General features: G+C 32.7%; 1 protein-coding gene across 1 annotated transcript in view; it reads right to left on the reverse strand.

Moving 5' to 3' along the window:
* The window catches only part of Cacna2d1 (calcium voltage-gated channel auxiliary subunit alpha2delta 1), a 449,854-nt gene that overhangs the window by 198,185 nt on the left and 231,429 nt on the right, over positions 1-20,240 (reverse strand). The window contains exon 4 of the mRNA XM_076835140.2: positions 15,504-15,563. Within this exon, the coding sequence (XP_076691255.1) occupies positions 15,504-15,563 (60 nt within the window). The remainder of the gene's footprint in view (positions 1-15,503; positions 15,564-20,240) is intronic.

The raw sequence follows: 20,240 nt of genomic DNA on the forward strand, positions 1-20,240 counted from the left end.
TGTATTCAAAAGCTCTAATAGAGATTTTTCTAAATTCTTCTCTCTATCTACCAAGGCTCAGGAAACATCACTGATCTAAGACACATGGTTTTACTCTTCGAGCAAATGACAAAAAAAACCATCTATTGAACTGAACAGTTAAAATAAATATTTCAGCAATAATAATTAAAATGAAACTCTTAGAAGGAGGGAAAAGATAGCTGTTACAGAGCCTGTAATCCTGTAATTAAGCATTAAATTTAGCCTTAAGCATCTTGACAGACTGGGAAAAAAGGAAATGATGATCACTAGCATCACTGTCCTTGTCTAATGAAAAGGATAAATGAGATTTTGCCTTGAGCAATAAGCTTCTTCATGTAATCAAAGCCTGCAGAACAGTGAAAAATAATGGGCATAGAGTCAAAGGGGTTTCCTCAGCAAACACCAAAAATTCTTCAAATAGTCTGCTTGTCTCTACAGACCAACATTCACATGAGAACATATTCATAACAAGTATTATACATTTGTATATAAGACACTGGACAAAATCTAATGTCGCCTTTTGTTAATATTTTAAGTATTTGTAAGCACAAAACTGTAAGTGAAATGTTTGAATTAATGCTTTTTTCTACACTTAAAAACAATAGAGAACCTGAAAAAAACAACAGATATTTTCCTTTAAACTAGTGGAAATAATAAGCTGTGTACCAAAAAAAAAGAAAAGAAAAGAAAAGAAAAAACATGCTCACATAAATGTTGAAAAGAATTGTGCCAAACCTAAAAAGGTATAAAATGTGATTCAAACAATGAATGGCAGTTGGCATTTAGTCATCTAGTAAACACAGGTATAAAAAATAATAAAAACAGTGTGGTGTACATTTATTGATTATTTAAAATGAATTTCTAATAATAAAAATAATAAAATTCATCTCATGAATCACAAATATTATGAACATGTACAGTCTTATTATTTAATATGAAAATCTATACCATCTCCTGAAATACAAATATTATGAATATGTATAGACTTATAATTTATAGAGGAGGAAACATGTTCAATTTTTTTAGTAAGCACCAAAAACAAAATTAGAACACTGTCTATTTAACATCCAGGTTCACATGACTTCCTCTAGAGCAAATTAACTTCCTTTTTCATTTACTAAGGGAATACTACCATATTAAATGAGAGTCCGTAGTATGGGGATGCTAAGTTTTTAATCTTTCAACTTCTGTTAAAAATGTTCTCTCCTGATAAGCTTCCCAGGTGGTTGTGGTTTTGTTTGTTTGTTTGTTTTGTTTTTTGCCATTAGCCAAAGAAAATAGTTCATCAAAACTAGAATTTATTCCAAAGTGTCTACATGCTTCAGGTCTCCCTGACCAATTATTGTGAACTCTAATGCCCAGGATGTGTAGGAGAAAAAAATAAATAAATAATTAAAGAGTGAAAGGAGAGAACAGGATTTCATCAGCATGAAGAAAGGCTGTGAGGAATTATTGTCTTTGCTACTGGATGCTTCCCTAGACAGCAGCCCAAACAAACAGCTGAAAGCTGAGAAGCACAGTGACAAAACTCAGCAAGATCCCACATGTATAGAGAAATGCATGTAGCAGAGTATAGTCACCTAGAAACAATCAACAATCACGTTAACATCATTACTTACACCCTCATCTAGCTCTTATAACACTCAATTTACCAAAACAAACAAACAAAAAAAAAACATAAAGAGACTTTTAACTGTTTTTAAAACTACAAATCAGTTTCGTATCACTAAAGTGCTAATACATAAAATCTAAAATGTATATTATATCCTGAAATATAATTATGTAGTACATATATATGAGACATATATATAATACACAGATACACATATATTGATATAGATATATTGATATACACTTTACCCCAGTACCAGGGATTGAATTGAATCCTGGGCCTTGCACATGCTAGGTAAGCACATACTGCTGCATATGCGTCCCCGGTGCTTTAAAAAAATACTTCCAAATAAAATATGTTGGTACCTAATGTGGTCCACTTAATTTTCCATACTTTCCTTTTAATTCAGAAAACCTTGCTTTTAAATTTAGTTACTGTCAGTACCCACAATATCTACTTATTTAATTACTTGTTTGGTTGACTCTGTTTACTCTTAAAGTTTCTATTTATTTTTGGTATTGCTTATCCCAGCAGGAAGGCCTTTGTAACCAAACTGCTCTTCACAAATAAAGCCCCAGGGGAGCCTGAAAGCAGCTGAAGTTAAAGGACCACTATAGATCAGGTTTCCAAGGAAGAAGGTAGAAATCAATCCTGAAGCAACCTGGAACTAAATTCTCAAATTTTCTGTGATCACTTCTTACTCTATATAGAGAAAAGAAATTACATTTCCTTTTCCATTTGGATTAACAGCCTCTCTTTCTCTCTCTCTCTCTCTCTCTCTCTCTCTCTCTCTCTCTCTCTCTCTCTCAAGATTTTAGTATAATAGCAAAAACATTGTTTTTAGTTTTTACTATTATATGCATAATGAAGAGATTCATATGCATAATGAAAGCAATAACAATACAATTACAATAATAATTGTATGCAACTTATCAATTGCACACAATTTTTTGTATTTTTGAAGCAAGATGAGGAGAAAGATTGAAATGGAAAGATGAGTTGATTTCTATCTTTGAATGAGTTAAATGCGATTGGAATTTTTATCAAAGGTCTCTAATTATGAATGCTTATAATCTGTGGTAAAAGATGCTTAAATTTTATTTTCAACTTACCAGTTGTGTAGCATTAACATAATTAAGTAGACTTCCCACCATACAATAGATGTTTGATGTCTTTGAAATAAAAATATTTTGATGAATTTAATTTGCTCAACAATAGCCTTGAATTTTACATCTCCTGAAGAACTTTCAAGCTATTGGATGATAGGACTCTGGCAAGCTAAGGTGCAGCTATGACTTATAGTATAATTACTCTTCTCAATTCTAAATTCAAAAAGTTCTCAATATGGCCAAACAACACTTTTGTAGCTAGACCTTGGCTTTCTTGTCTTAGCTGTTTTATCTGAGTCACAGAGCATGGCTCAACATTATTTATAATCATCAATGAAATATCCTTGACATTTTGAGAGTATTGAGAAAAGAAACACTGGCAAGTTGAATATACAAAGTGTCCATGCCAGAAAATCTTTCTCTGTAAACTTCTAAACATTCTCTTATGCAAGAAAATAAACAGTATGAGGAAAATGGCAGAAAATGTGATTTTTACTCATATGTGATGTAAAATTATCTATTTCTTCCACCATTGCCCCCTGGCTACCCCAAATAAAGAAAACTCTATGAACCTAAAGAAATTTCCTGAATTAAAATCTAGAATATTATTAAAATGACTATGAATCAGAGTTTAAGGGTAAACTGAAATAGAGAAACTCTGGGAAGCCTCAGGATTTTCTGATATTAAAAGAAAAGAAACATTGATATTCTCTGTCATTCCATTTCCCTTCTAGCCAAAGAAATAGGCTTATGTCATCTTGAATATACGATTTGGTCATTTTCACTCAGCCCAAGGATTATAAAAAGAAAAAAGAATTTAGCAGCTGAACCAAACATATACTTTTGATTTATTACAACTTAGACTCTATAATCTATTTTCTCCAGAGAGTAACTAATGCTCTTTATTTCAACACCAAAATCTTCAGAACACAAATACCTCAGCTTTTTCAAATGATAGTGTAGAAATTTAAATCTATGTGATTTTACCAATTGTGAATTTTAAATTAATGAAAATCCAACATTTATACAAACGCTAAGATTGCTGAAATGTTTTAAGGATATTTCAAGAGCTTAAAATAACTCTTTTGATTATCTATTCATCTATATATTTCCACAGAGCAAAAATACAATGTAACAAAATGGACATTCTGATTTCCTGCTGGTCTCGTTATTACTTAGCATTTTCCTTGTATTTATTTTGGAAATTTTTAAAAGTATGTTTCAAGAGGGAAGTAGCACTTTTGTAAGCATAATTGATCTCTATGACATGTATGGACTGTTTATGTGGGAAAGGCATTTAATGAGAGCAGGTCTCTATATTCATTGCATATCCTACCACAAAATAAGTGGTGGAAACATAAGGCTAGATTAAAAAATAAAATAAAAATTCAAATAAAAACTAAATTCCATACAATTGCAGTTATATTTGTTTAGTCAAATTCAGAATATTATCAGCTTTTAAATAAGGTGGTGCTATTCCTAGTTTCCTCATTTAAATTTGTGTGAAAGCATACATGCATAATTTCTATTTAGATTCAAACAACAGTGCTATTAAGACCAATATCACTCCCAGGAGGTGGGGAACTAGGAATCTGTTTCACCATTCTCAGCCACCCAGGCATGCAGAGGCTGCTGTAGGTGTCCTCCTTGCAGGCTTAGCTACTGCTTGAGATATTGACAGACCTAGGCTGACATGATGCTGGCTCTGCACAATGGCAGGATGCTGGAGTTAGGGGACCAAGGAGGACTCCACTGAGATTTCAAAACAAGGCCTGGGAAACCAGAAAAGTGCAGCAGGATCACAATTTCTGCAAGCAGCCCCGAAAGGGCAGTGCATGAAAATATGAGTAGTGGGCCAGAGAAGTAGTGGAGACCTCCAAGAATAAGAAATGCCAGAAACATGGGGCATCTGCTGAGGAAAGCTATAGGAATTAAAGAGAAACAAGCCAAGAGAGAAGCTATGTAGATTGTAACCAGCCATACCATAGGATCACAGCTACCCCAAATCCTTTGGAGAGAACATCATGATGCCAAGTGCCTGAGACACTGCACATGGAGCTATAGGACTTATTTGTTAACCTGGAATTCAGTTTTGCTTTGGTTCTATCCTTCTTTTAATGCCCCTATTTCTTCCTTTTGGAATTCTAATGTTTACTTCAGGCTTTTATATATTGGCTATCTTAACTTGATTTTGATTTTAATAGGGCTCAAGCTGAGAGTTTGCCTTCAGACTTAGAGAAGCCCTTGAACTTGAACTTTCGAGAAATCCTAGAACTATAGAAATAATGGGGACTCTTGGAAATGATCTAACTGTATTTTCCATTTTGAGATGGACATGAGCTTTTAGGGGTCAGGGGCAGAAGATTATGGCTTAGATATGAGATGTCCTCCAAAAATTCATGTGTGAGACAATGTAGGAAAGTTTAGAGGTGAAATGATTGGGTTATGAAGAATTCAACCCAATCAGTGCAATTCCCTAAGGGGAATTAACTGGGTGACAAATGTTGGCAAGTAAGGTGTGGCTTGAGGAGATGGGTCATTTAGGCACATGCCTTTGGGATATATATTTTATCTTTGGTGAACCAAGCATAATTTCTCTCTGCTTCTTGAGTGTCAGGTCCTGAGTTGCTTTCCTTTGCTACACTTTCACTATGATGTTCTGTCTCATCTGGGGCCCAGAGCAATAGAGTTAGTTTTGTATGGACATAGACTTCTGAAACCACCAGCTTTAAATAAACTTTCCCGCTTGTAAAATGGTTCTTGTCAAGCCTTTTGACCCTGGTGGCAAAATGCTGACTAAAATATCAGACACAGCCTTTTTTTTTTTTTTTTTTTTTTTGCAAAAAGAAACCCAAGAAAGATGAGAAATCCAAAAATAAAATAATAAAATGAAGAATTGAAGCCCCTGATTTTTACCAAAATCAGAAAAATTAACAGACCTATTACTTCAAATGGGAATGGAAATGACCAGAAAAAAAGTAAAAAACAAACAAAAAAACGATAAAGGAATTCAAAAAATGAGGTTATAAAGAAATATAAGTTGGCAAATAAGTTGACAGAACAGAGAAAAAAGAAAGAAATAAACAAATTTATGTGGAGAAGAAAGCCTCATGAAAACAAAAAAGCAAGAACGTACATTAAAAGAGCATCATTAAAGACAGAATTGAAAAAATCATGGAAAATGAAATGTAGAAGAAAACAGATGCCAGAAAGATTGTAATAGCTAAGATGTTGGTAACATACAATGGAGAAAGTGCTTCAATCAACAGTAAGTAATGCTTCTGAAGAAGATAGCATGAAGAAAAATTCAAAAACATACAGAAAAAGTATCTGAAATAAATAAAAGCCAATATAAAGATTTCAAACAATGAATAAAATATGTATTGTCCTTAGCTCAAACTCGGGAATGAAGAAGTAGAAAACCAGTGCAAATAATCATGTAAACTTGAGATGCATGGGCTGAAACAGACCAATGACCAACTTCCTATATCAAATAAAAATGACAGAATACAGTGAAGCAATGTCCCAAAATTTTAAGGAAAACAAACAAAAATCATGCTTAGCCAAGATTTCCTTCAAGTTCAAAATGAAACATCCTATATTCTCAATCACACAAGAACTCAATGATTAAAGTATTCTACTCTTTTGGCTCAATGCATTTAATAAAATCCAATTAAATTATAAATTATAGGAAAATAAAATTAACAATGAAATAAAGTTACAATTTTATAAATTATATATCCCTATGAATCTGATTTTTGTGTCATGGAAAACCACATGACAAAAGGGAACCAGAAAAAAATTAAAATGATTACATAAATCTGATTATTATTGTTTCTGGTATAAACTAACCCCAAACTGATGTTTTTTTAGCTCTCAATTGCTTATTATAATGTTCACTTTTAGGTTATATTTGTTTAAATTTTATTTTTACACAGAAAGCACTCTACAGCTGAATTATATCCCCAGACCTTTTAAGCTTTCTTTATTTTGACACTTGGTTTTCCTAAATTGCTCAGGCTGGTGTCTAACTTTCAATCCTCCTACCCCAGCTCCTGAGTATCTGGGATTATACAGCATTACACCATCATGCCTGGCTCAGTCTTCTATTTCTAAGATTTAGAATTTTATTTTGATTCATCATTTTTATTTTCATAATAAACAGTCCAGTTTGTGTAGTCAGGTTTTATTTAATCTCATGATACAAGACAGGCCACATTCCCTTCGGTTACACTGGCTTGCAGAAAAGGGATTCACAATGTCTTCACTCTATCCTCACAGGACCTACTTACTAAGAACCTTGTAGGGACATTGGGAAAAACAGAGCCTCCAGGTTGATTCTTAGAAAATCCACAGCACTATCCTCATAGGCAAAAACATTGGAATAAAAATAAAGATGTTTTTGCAATGTAGCATTTTCATAATTTTCAGAATGTAGTAATCAATATAGTAAATTCATGACATACCACACTACTAAAGTTCTGTGATCATTAATTTTCCTTAGCATTCAGAAATCAAAAGCTGTCCTGATTACAAAATGTCTTCTGATAAAGTGGAAGGAGATCTTTTGCAACATTTCAAAACTGTGCTCATGTAAAACTTCATTTAATATTATTAATTTTGGCTTAAAGTAACATTTTGCTCTTTTAAAAAATCTAGTTGTTACTTGTGTTGCCTAGATTTTATTGTTGCATGAACTTTTTAAGAAAAGCACTACATTGCTTTTTAAATTCAGGTTTGTGTTACTTATGCTACTCTGATTTGATATTTGGCTGGCTTCTTGGTTTCAAATTTTAAATTTCTCATCCTAGTTAGATGAAAATGTTTGTGTCAAAAGAATATATAAAAGATTTTTTATACTATCATTAAATTTAAAAAAGTGTTCTATTTAATTGATGGACTAAAATCTTATTTTCATATATGTGTGTACACACACATACACTGATATATATCACGGGCCTCCAACTGTAAGAAAATTATCTTTCCTTTCTATTTTAGGATAAATTTAAATAGGGGCTGAAGCCCCTAATGGAAAATAAAAGAAAAAAAGTTTAACAAAAGAAAAGCATACAGATTGAATGTTAGATTTAGGTGACATGGGAGCCTTTATAAGGAAATGAGAACCCAAAGAAATAGGAAAACAGTGTGTATTTTACTCTAGGTTTGAGAAAAAAGTGAATGAATGCTTGGATAATCAAGTGTGATCTATTGCTAATAAACTGGAAGAACCATATCAAGGCATCTTTGTTCCAATTCTTCTGTGTCCTTGATTCCTCAGAGATAAGTTTGCTCCTTTCCTCTCAGTATGGGGTAGGCACACCCCAAATGAGGATTTTATGATGAGTTTAGGAACAGGGGTAACCAGTGAGTGAGCCTCCTGTCTGAAACTTTCTCCAACTTTTTTAATTGAAAGTATTTTAAGGTAGCTTGTAGGGAACTCTATTTGGTACAATTGTGTAAGAGTGGTTTGTGAATATCACGGAATGATAGGTTCTGATTCACAATTTGATTTGTCATTGCATGATGATTTCACCTAAAGGGAGTGGATGCTCTTGACAAAAACAGTAGTGGAGATGAAGGATGCTGGAATGCCATGTTAGAATTGATGACATGTGCAGATGAAAAATAGGTGGGTTATGTCAGAGGGAGAAATTAATACTTGTTCCTTAATTTTGGCCATATAAACTGGAGAGATAGTGATATCACTTCAGAAAATTAACAGGTGATCAAGCTAATTGGAGAGGAAAGTAATAAAAGAATAGTTTCTCTGGGCATCTGAGTCTTACCATGCTATTGAGACACCCAAGCAGAAACAGCCAGTACACAGCACTGTAAATGAGTTTAGAGGTCAGAAAAGAGGTTTTGGGGAAAACGTATCAAAAGCTAACGACAGACAAGGGATCCTGATAGAAAGCATGGGCATTTAAGATGACAAGGTGAAGGACTTGTCCTACATTTAGATGATACTGCAGATACTGTATAGAAGAGGAGTGAAAAGGAGAGTGAGAAAGAATTTTATAGTGAGAATATAGGGAAAACTGAGTTTCCTGAAAGCTAAAAGAATGTTTGAAGAAGGTAAACTAATAAGTTGTGCATGAAAGTGAAACAGAAATCACAAGTATGAAGAGCAACAAAATAATGCTCATTAGGTTTTATGTGAACAACAAAGAAGAGTTTTATCCAGATGCAATTTTGAAGCCTCATCAGAATGGGCCAACCAGTGGGTGAAAGTGAAGATGAATGAACTCACCTCTGTGAGTTTTGCAGTTTAAGACAGTAAAGAAAAGTTGCAAAGCTAAAAGGGGCAATAGGCTTTTGTATGTTTGTTTGTTTAATGGTAAAAGATACTGGAGTCAGGTTTTACACTGGTGAGGAAGTGAAAGAAATCATTGGAAGAGGTACAGCATAAACTCCTCAATTAGGTTCACTTGGAATGTTGCAAAGTGACAGGGGTCTATGAATAAAAGGATGGGCTTTAAAGTGAACCATCTTGCATGCTGGGGCAAGTTGGTTAGTCCCTTACATTTCTATAGCATTTTCACATATGGATCATGTCCACTATTAAAGTCAAGTTGTATACTTAAAAAAAAAAAATTAAAACTGATATTTGAATATCCTTTAGGTAATTAAAAAAAAAAAAAATCTAAGTTTAAACCAGAGACAGCTCAGGTCTCAATCTATCTGCTCTGAGATATTCTTTTTTAATTACTTCTGGTTGCAGTTTCCACTCTTAGCATCATCAGATCCTTTTCAGAAGCTCTTTAGCTCAAATCATGATGATCAGTGAGCAGAGAGAGTGAAACTCTCTCTCAGCCACACCCTACCACTTCAGTTACCACTCAGTTAATAATGATTGGGTTAAGATTCTTTCAACCCAATCATTTCTCCTCTGAACCTTCTTGCATTATCTCACATGTGAGCTACTGGGGGACACCTCACATCCAAACCCTGGCACTATAATTTTGCCAAAACTGCATAGAAAGTTGTTGGCAGATGCAAAATTTGAGTGTATTTGCATAATTCTAAGCCCAGTACTCTCTATAATGATGCCATGGCTGTGGACAAATATATTCAGACCCCAAAATAAAGTTCAAACAGATTTTTCCCTAATTTTGACAGTAATGTTTACAAGTAAAAACAGATGTCCCAATATAAGTAATTATTTTTAAATTAAAAATTATATACAGGCTATTACCTGTCATGAATTGAACCTGTCAATCATCTTCTTGGTAATGCATAAGTCACATTTCTTATCCTCCAGATATTTACATTTTAGTGGTAAAAAAATATGGATTAAAAAAATATGCACTGAAACATGTATGAGTATTAGTGGAGCACATATAATAGCCTATACAACACTGGTCAATCAAGGTCAAGAGGAAATTGTCAAGAAAGAGAAAAGAATTCTAAGCAGAGATAGTAAAAAATTAAGAAAGTGAATAAAAGACTATTGTTTTAAGAGAATTTAAAAGTAGTTTGCTCTAAGGTGGACTTAGAATCTCAGGATAATGGCACTAGCTGTTTGGGACATGTTACAATAGAAAATTTCAGAAAGGTTAGATGGGCCAGATCATGAAGCACCTAGTATATCCTAAATATATGCTAAATGGAAAAATGACTGAAGAATTTTAAACAAGGAAGTGGAATAAATGGAAGCTTAAATTAAGTCTTCATTGACTATGTATTATATGTAAATTGCAGTAATTTATAATGTTTATACAGTCTTCTTTTTACTTGTTTTGTGGTTCAGAAATTAAGTAAACTTTCATTTTAATGCTCATAGCAATATCCAAAGGTTTTAATAAAAATGCAGCTCAAGTTATAAAGAAGTTAATGAAATATCTGAGCTTTAAAACCCTCTTTTGACAGCTGTAATTTGGCACCAGCTGGTGGCAGTAATTGACTCCAGTTTAAATATCAATGAGGAAGATTCTGGGCACTCTGTATGGCTAAAATTTTTAGAAAACTGGCATCAATTCCAGAAAACTCTCAATAATATGGGCTATTTACATAATCTCAATCTCAGAAAACAGAGGCAGCAGATTGATCTTGAATAATAAAAACCAACATTGCACCTTTCACTTCCGAAGTCACCAATGCCTGCCTTCCTTTGTAACTTCTCCTTTCATTCCTGATGGAGAGGGAAGGGGAAAGAAAGCAATATACACAGCAGTATTTATGTCTAAATTTGCATTAGTACAGGACATATCATTACATTGTCTTAATGAAGCAGTTTCTACTATACTATCAAATACTGTCCTTTGTCTTCCAATGAAATTATAGAAAGTGAGGTTAGATCATTAGAAAATATTACATATTATTGAGAATGAAACTAATGTCTTTAGCTAGAAAATTAATGGTGAAATATTTTGCTTCTTTTCATATAAGAAGCAAAAGATCTGGGTTAGCACCCAGGACAACTAACAATAAAGCCCACAGTTACTTTCTAATTTGGAATAATCTTATCATGGGAACCTGATTGTGTCCATACAGACACTATAAACTAGCCTGACTCCTTTCAATTAAATTTTGTATTGTGGCTCCTTTTGATCTATCTTGATGAGGTTAGACTCTCAAGATTCTTAAAAGAAGCCTCAATAAATTCTATTATTTTTGGGAAAAATGTTGCAAACTTATGCACGTGGTCCCACCAGACAGAGAAACTAAGAATATCAAAGCTATAAAATCAATTTGGTGGCATATCAAATTTACTTATTATTCATTAAAATAGAATGCCATTCCAATTATTCTCATAAAATTCAATTCTTTCTTATACAAGGTACATATCAACTTGTAATGTGTTTTCTTTATACATATAATCAAAATAAATATGTTTTTACATTTCACCTATTCACAATTCTTTGTATTACAATTAACAAGAATGATGTAACTCCATGAAATGAATAAGGATAGATGAAATAAATACATGATTCCAGTACCTATTAACTTTACTTATATAAACACAGTATTCTAAATGTCACAATTTTAAAGCAACATTTCAAAATATGATTTGGAAAAGTAATTTTTTTAATTATAAACTTAAAATTATATTGAATAACTAAATTAGCCTGATTGACACTGAATAACATTCAATTTCTCTAGAAAAATTTGCACCTTCTAATTTAGTTTCTCTGCAAAGCTAAAGAGAGCAGCCTCCTCAAAGGTTTTATTGACTGCCCAATTTGAAGATGTCTATACTCCGCCTGCACAGTAACAAGCTGGCACTAATAAGCCATACATAAGATAACAGTTATTAAAATACAAATTAGGCACCTTTTATGTTTATACATGTGTAAGAAAAATTAATATTGCAGGCTTAGTTGGAAATAAAATTGCTTTAGTTAACCAACCATTGCAATGCAATCAAATGAGATTTCAAATGCAACTGGAAAAGATCTGTTTGGTGGAAATAATAGCGATGATCTCATGTAGAACAATTAATTTACCAAGCTCTTTTTTCTCCCACCTGCCCTTAATAAAATAATTTTTCTATCATAATTGACATGAAATGTCACCTTTAATACCCATAAGTTGCACGGAGACCTGAAAGACAGCTGGTAGACATAGCTTATTTACAAATATTGGTCTGAACTTGTAAATGCATGACCACATAAATCTTAATCCATGTAGAGTGTATGCCCTTTGTTCCCTCGATTGTATATTCAGCTGGGAATTAAATGGAGCTGAGGGAGAGTCTGAATTACATGAGGCCTTTGTTGTTGCCAGCATATTAGTGCTTTGCCTTTTGTTCTTGTTGTTTATGAGATCTCTCTACATTACACAGTAGGGAATGTTAATCAACATTTTGCCTAAGTAATATTAATGAAACTTGCTCACTTGTACTTGAAGGAAGAAACAGAATATTATATTCCTTTTTGAAATGTTAATGTATCTTTTAGGAAATTATTTCTGCCTTCTAAATCATCTTAGTGTTAAATTATTAAAGGCTGGCATTAAGGAACTATTGCACTGGTGCAAATAGTTAAATACCTTAAAAGATAAAAAGATTATAAAGTTTAAATGGAGGGCCTTTTAAAAGACAGTAGCATTTAACTTCAAATTAAACATTTTTAAATGTTTGATTAAAATACTGCCAATTTGCAGGTGTTTTGTATACAATAAGAAGAGATTTAATGTCAATGATTTTAAATTTCCATCCACCAATTTGGACTGTGTTCTGGACTTAAAGGATTTATTTAACTTTGCTACATCTAAAAACTACAGCACTATCTACTGTATAAGAAAAAAGAATGGGAAAAGTTTTCAGGCTTTTGTACTTGTTACATATTTGTGTCTTAAGATTGGGCAATTAAAAATTGCCTATTTGTGTTCTATTCTTCAAGAAGAAAACTGTCACTATTTCATGTTCCAAGACTCTATCTGAAAGGTAGGGCTATTGAAAAGACTTTATATAAGGCTGACATGGTAGGAGATGGAAAACATCAATTCTCAAAGTGCAAACTATAACAGATATGTGTCCTGTAAAAAAACATTCATAGTTGTCTAAGAAGGTATACACGGAAAAGAAATGGCAGAGCTCTAAAATGGACTAACTTCTTTTCCCCTTTAACAGCCTTTTTGATGTCAATCAGTTTCTTCATAGGTCCCAAATAAACTTTGAAGTAACCCAGAGGGAAATTAAGAACAAAATTTGTTCAAGAATTCTCCCACAGGGCAAGCACTATTTCTTAAGAACATCTAACACTAGAGTAAACCATTTGTTTTCTATTTAACCATATAAGATTTACTAATGGCTTTTGGGTCATTGTAGGTACAATTTGTCATCTTGCATGACTATCACAGCAGTGCTGCTAGTTTGATATAGGCACTAAGAGAATATATGATAGGGGTTAAATTTCAAGGTAAATTTATTTCATATTTTGGCATTTCACAAATAAGAATACAGCTTAAAATTTTTGGTGCATTATAATTATAATGTCTTCTTTTTCTTGAAATAACTAAAATAGTAGAGTGCCTTACAATTGACAATGGCCTGAATTCAATAAAATGTGTAATATGTAGCATGCATTGAAGATAGCATTGTAAGTAGTGGTCACTATTACTTCTGTAAGGAGAAAAAAGTTATTGCCAAAATGATGAATTGGTGTTAATGAGCCCAATATTAAAGAGTTTACAATGTATCTGGGCAGAATCCATCTAGTTTTACATCTATCAAACTTCACAATGCTTTTATAGTGCCCCTCTGTTGGGAATAGGAAGGAAAAATACGTCAATTAATATTAATCAAAAGAATAGATTATTTTTTCCTTTTGTCTATTTGAGAAACACAATTTCAAGTTTCTTTTTCTTATATTTCAAAGTAACCAACTACAATGTAAACCCTAAAATTAGATGAGCTAAAATTGTCCTCAATATTCAAAGACCTTATTTTTTTTTACTTTGACACCAAATTTTTGTTCTTTACATATGAGTGACAAATTGATCTTTATTGTCCTCACTAGGATAAACGATAGTGGAAAAGCTAGTTCTTACATGACACTAACAACAGGGACAATAGGATCAAGTTACTGAAAGTCAACTCACTATGATAAACAATAGTGGAAAAGCTAGTTCTTACATGACATTAACAACATGGACAATATGATCAAGTTACAGAGAGTCAAACAATTTGACAGCAGGCAAGTAACATCAAGCAGTGTGGTAGATTGATTGGGAAATATAAATTACTGAAAAGGTAGTAAAATATGAATACTATCAGAAAAGATTTTTTAAAATCAAGCATTGAAGATTAGCTAACTATTACAAGGGAATGAAATACTCAGTGCATTTTCTTTTGATAGACAAGAAAAAAACACAAAGTAAAATGTTAGTTCCTAAACTCCTTGTGTTCTATTAACATGCGATTTTAACTTTAAATTTGACACTTTTGTTTTACACAATGGAACTATCACTCACATTCTAATCTTATTTTAAAGAGGAAGTGGGGTTTGGAGGAGGTTAAATTCCAAAAATCAATTGTCTGGAATGTTTCAGTGATGAGAACCTGAAGACATTTTTGAAATAATTAAAATATGTAACAAAAATTTTTGAGCTGACAATTAAAGAGAAACTTCTGCCCTGTGCCCTGTGGCTGTTAAGAAGGCAAATAGATGACAGAAAACCTCATCACAAGGAGAACTTCTGCTTTTTTAACCATTAAACCATTACCCCTTGGAACACAAAGCAAGTTTATTTAAGAAAAAGAAAAGAAAGAAATAGAAGAAAAGAAAAAGTGAAAAAACTAATGCCAGCTGGCATGACTAAAAGTAGGCCAGAATAGAAGGAGAAATACTTCTGGCCAAAATGAAGCAAATTAAAATTTAAGAGATTTAATATAGTCATTCTCCCCTTTGATCACACTGCCAACCATCAAGGTGATCATGAGACACACACTCCTCTTTCGAATTCAAAGTCATAGAATGCAAATTGTTTTTCAACTGGTATATTCATAATATCTACAAAGATTACTCAGATATTATAATTTAGTGCTATTTCAAAGCATTTTATAAATATCTAAGTATGGAAAAAATATTTGGAAGAACTTTCATTTTTTAATGTAGAGCATAAACCAGAACATTTAGACTAACTCAATTAGTCCTGATTACCCAAAGTAAGGCTGTTCTTTCCCTCCCTTTTTTTTTTTTAAGTCCCACACATAACATCATAAGATTCCATCACTAAAACATTATTTTAATGTGATCATAATTATTCAAACACAAAAGTCAATCTATTTAAATCAAGGGGTTAAAAAGGGTCCTTACTGCAAAATCTTCCCTCCACTGATGGGCTGCTTGAACTTTCTCTGCTTCCAAAGCCAGGCGCTGAAAAAGAAACAGTAAATCTTAGAATTTAAGTGACCACATGACCATGTAATTATTACATAAAGTGCTTAGGTTGTCTAATCAATTACGAGGACATAAAAGCAGAGGAGACTCCTTGTTTGTGATTCATAAATTCTAAATTATTTAGCAATCTAACCTATTAAAGTTGATATATTTACTATTTAGTGATAAATAACAAAACTATTCCTAAATGCCATCCAGTTTACCATATCTGCTGTCATCAGCAGTAGTGTCCTCTACAAGTGCTTTTTTTTTTTTCAATGACTTACCATCTCCATTTGCTAAAAACTATCAAGACAGGATATTAATTTTGGTAGAAAATTGTTGACACGTCAAGCCTCTGATTAAGTTCTATTCAAGTCAAGTGACATTTTTATTTTTATTTTTTTAAGTGACATTTAAAGTCAATGAGCTACTATTAAGGACCATAGGTAAACTATACTAAGACTAATAAAATTCCTATCTAATAAAATGTGAATTGCTTGGTACAGCATGCCGTTTTCACACTGGGCTATAAAAGTATATCCTGTAACAATAAAGTATGCAGCAGGAAATGTTTCTTTCACTTAACTGTAGCACAGTACAACAGAGTGTCAAACATGAAAACCAGACTGAACACTGGACAGAAACAAAAAAACCTGGCTCACTCAGCATGGATCACAGAGAGAGTGAAAGCTTAATTCTGCTTATATCATGAGAAATCAGAGGTTCATTAGCTTTATTGTAAATGAGATCATACATGTTTACATGAAGTTCCTTTAGGTATAGATGATAAATATATGTATAATTGTAATAGATAACACATGCAAACCAATTGTTTTGAACATTTAAAATTTTTGAAAATCATTTAAATATGTTAAAAATTTAATTTTATGAAAACTAAGTAGATCTTGAGGATTCTGACTCCAAAGTTTGTACTCATTCCACAAAACCACTCTTCGGTTTCTCACCCAGTTCATCAAAAGTGGCATCAGCAGACATTCAAGGTACATATCAAGACATAGCAGTAGTATCAAAACCAGAACACTGGTAGAGATCCATGATTATTTAGAAATTGATAAAGAGGAAAATAAAAATAAGCACCAAAAAATACTGTGCATTGTGTTAGTCTGGAAAGTGTTTTTAGAAAGGTCTTGTCCTGGTATCCTGAGAGACTATTGCTTATCAGTTGGGGGGGAAAAAAAAAAGCTTTTGATATGCAATGGTCTGCAGAAGAAAGAAAACACAAGGGAAGCAAGCTTATCAGATGAGAGAAAGATCAACTCCCTTGAAGGCTTTGCATTCTCAACCTTCACTTTGTCTCACATGATCATCTTTTCTTTCAGCATTGAATTCTGTCAGGTGACATGAAAGTCTACTAAAAAGTATAATTATAAAGCATATAAAGATTCAATTCTATTATTCTAATTCAATGACACCAAATACATTTTTTTCTTAGAAATAGACTATTTAAGCAAAAATTTCTGAGGAAATAATTTGCCTCCTACATTGTAGATTAATTATTATTTAAAGGATGTTTTTAAACTTTATGAAATATTTCATTAAGAGGAATTTTCCTTTGATAGATTTGAAAGAAAACTATCAGGAATCATGATAGTTCCCTGAGACTCAAATAATGTTGAGACTCATATTTAAATATCAAATATTTACTTAGAGACATAATTTAAACATTCCAAAACAATTTCTTGGGCTACCCTATATCAAGAATTTTATTTTTTAATAAAGGGGTAATAGATAAGAACAGACTAATCCAAGTAAAATATGCATGTGCTATGTGATTAATGTTCAAACAGTTAACACCCAATAAGGATTAGCAAATTACTATATTACTCCTATGTTGACAATCTAATTATCATCCTAATGAGTTTTAGCTATCTTCATCAAAAGATTATTAACATATCAAAAGGATCATGGTACTCATTTAAATGGCCTAACAATACCTATTGAAAGTAGCAGACTTAGGTGAATGAACAGACTTTTATGTGTTCTGAAGAAAAGTGCATAGGTACCATAATTAACGTGGAGCTATGGTATAATGAACAGGAACTTCTCAATCACATAGAAATGATGATATCCAATCCTGATGTTGCCTTTCACTAACAATGGAATTTTAGGCAAAGATTTTAACTGTGATCAGCTGCTAAGAAATTTATCAACTTTATATATTTTCTATTTGATATCCTAAAAATATGGTATATTATCAAATCCATAAAGTTCTGCTTCCATTTGAATTGCATAAACGTGACTCCATAGAATGTCACTATAGTCACTGATAACCACCTCAACATGTAAATAATACCACTGAAACAAATGAGGACCCTTAGTAGTCCCTAAATTCTACTGTATTTCACCCAACAGAAAAGTTCCTATCTATAGAACCATATGGAGGTAAAACATGAAGCTCTGGGGAATAGTTTAACATGGCAGTCAATGTGCATTCAATTTTATTTCATTCTATTTTTACCATAAATGACATAAAAGGAAATAGATCTTTGTGCTCTGCTTTCTGGCCTCACTTCCTAAAGGGAATAGAGAAGGAGATAGTGAGGTGTGACATTTCTTCATTCTTTCTTATGCTGACAAGGAGTTCTTGAAGACCTGAATAGACAGGGCATTACAGACCTCTATGAATATTTAGTGTCATATTTCATCTCAAAGGAGATGCTCTTCTCTTTCCAATAACCTTAAAGAATTCAGTTCATTTAAATTCATACAAATATACAGGTCCAGAATTCTTCTTAAGCCTTCTAGCCATTTATGTATCCTAATGAACAAGGATTTTACTATGTAAAATTAGTGTAGAAAAATAGTTCTATTTTTAATCCTATCTGTTCAGTTCATTTTGTTTTAAATATTTCTATAAAGAAATATTACTGGAACCTTGAAAAAACTCAATTGGACTAAACAAGCCAGGTTGGAGATTGGAACTTGAAGTTAAAAAGTTACAAAATGTAAAACTACCCAGGATGACTTAACTTCAGCACATTCCAACATTTAATAATTGTAATAACTAGAGAAATAAATAAATACACATTCCATGTTGGAGGAAAACTATCTTAAGAAACAGTGTGGCCAGGTGAGGTGGTAGGAGACTGTGGTCCCAGCTACTCCCAAGGACAGGGTGAGGAGATCATAAGTTTGAGGCCAGCCTGGGCAATACAACCTGACCCTGTCTCAACAACAAAAAAATAGAGTAGGTATGTACTTGTGTTCTATAAACCTTTACTAAGGGCGTGCTGTATGAAACTGTATAAAGAATAAAATATAGAACCACAGTTCCTGCTTCTAAAGCAAATGAACCATCTACTATTTCTTCTTCTCTCTTGCTCACTCTCACCATCACACATGCACACACCCCTTGTGTTATTTGATAGATGCTGTCTGAATGGGTACAATACACATGATTGGTTAGTTTGACTTTATTTCAGTGGCTTTTCTACATGGAGAATAAAATGTTTAAAGCACTGCCTTTATCCAGACTGTAAATATGAAGTGTTGCTAGCCAAAGATAAGATTTAGTCACATGTCATTTTTGAAGGGGGTTACTGAAAGTACTGAAAAGCATAGAAACCAATTGTCTGAAAACTGCCATCCAAAAATCACTTTTATCATTCTTTATATTTGATCGATAACTTCTTGTGAAAAATAAATATTTTTAAATATTTGAAATAATTATTTATAATATTATTTATTATTATTATTTACAATAATATTTATAATATTATTAAATATTAAGAATATTTCAAATCACTTTGAAGTTCCTGTTATCTCCTTGAACAATTCATCAGCCCCCAGGAATCATTGCAATGAAGTAATTGGTATCAATATGTGGCACTGTTTGGAATGTTTTGTTTTTTTTTTAATAGGTAAATGTTATCAGATATTGATATTGTCGATTCTTCTTCCTAGTAGGCTGCAAGCAGGTTGAATGCCAAAGAGAAGTTCCACTGGCTTCTTGAGGGGAATGAGTTTTCTAAGGAGAACCCATCACCCTTTCAAGTGACAGTTTAGATTAAATAAGAGAATCATTTCAGATCAATGATGTATAAGAAGGTTTTCTGGGGGGATTTGGAAAGAAAAATAATGTCTGGAGGAAGGCAGTGCCCTTCAGGGAAACTACACTGAAGCCATCTTGAGACCCTTTTCAGCACCAAAATTCTACATCTCTATAATTCTACATCTCTGTTCAGAACACAGAACAGGCCTCATTTGTAAACACAGGCCTGTCTATTCTCTCAAGAGACCAGCATGCTTTCCACTCAGACATTACTCATGCTGTCTAAATTATCCTAAATCATCATGTCAGCAACGTTTAACAAGATGTGGCACTGCCCTCTTTCTCTGGCACTGGAGGTTAGCAGTGCACCTCAAACAAAGATGACCAAAGCTGCTGTGTTACTCATGTTTGCCCAAACTATGCTTTTGCAGACTTTCTGATTTGTTTAATGGCATGAAATACAAGTACATAATCATAATCATCATTTATGCAATTTCCCAATTTTATTCTTGGCAGGACAATCCCATATTGATTTCAAGTTATAAAAAGTATTTCAATATAATCCAATTTTAATTTAGAAAAAAATATATTCAAATATTGAGCGATTCTATTGAATCCTGATAAAATAGTACAGCACCTGCCAAACTACTGGTTTACAG

The sequence above is a fragment of the Callospermophilus lateralis genome, chromosome 1, assembly GCF_048772815.1.
Source record: "Callospermophilus lateralis isolate mCalLat2 chromosome 1, mCalLat2.hap1, whole genome shotgun sequence".
In the NCBI taxonomy this organism is placed as follows: domain Eukaryota; kingdom Metazoa; phylum Chordata; class Mammalia; order Rodentia; family Sciuridae; genus Callospermophilus; species Callospermophilus lateralis.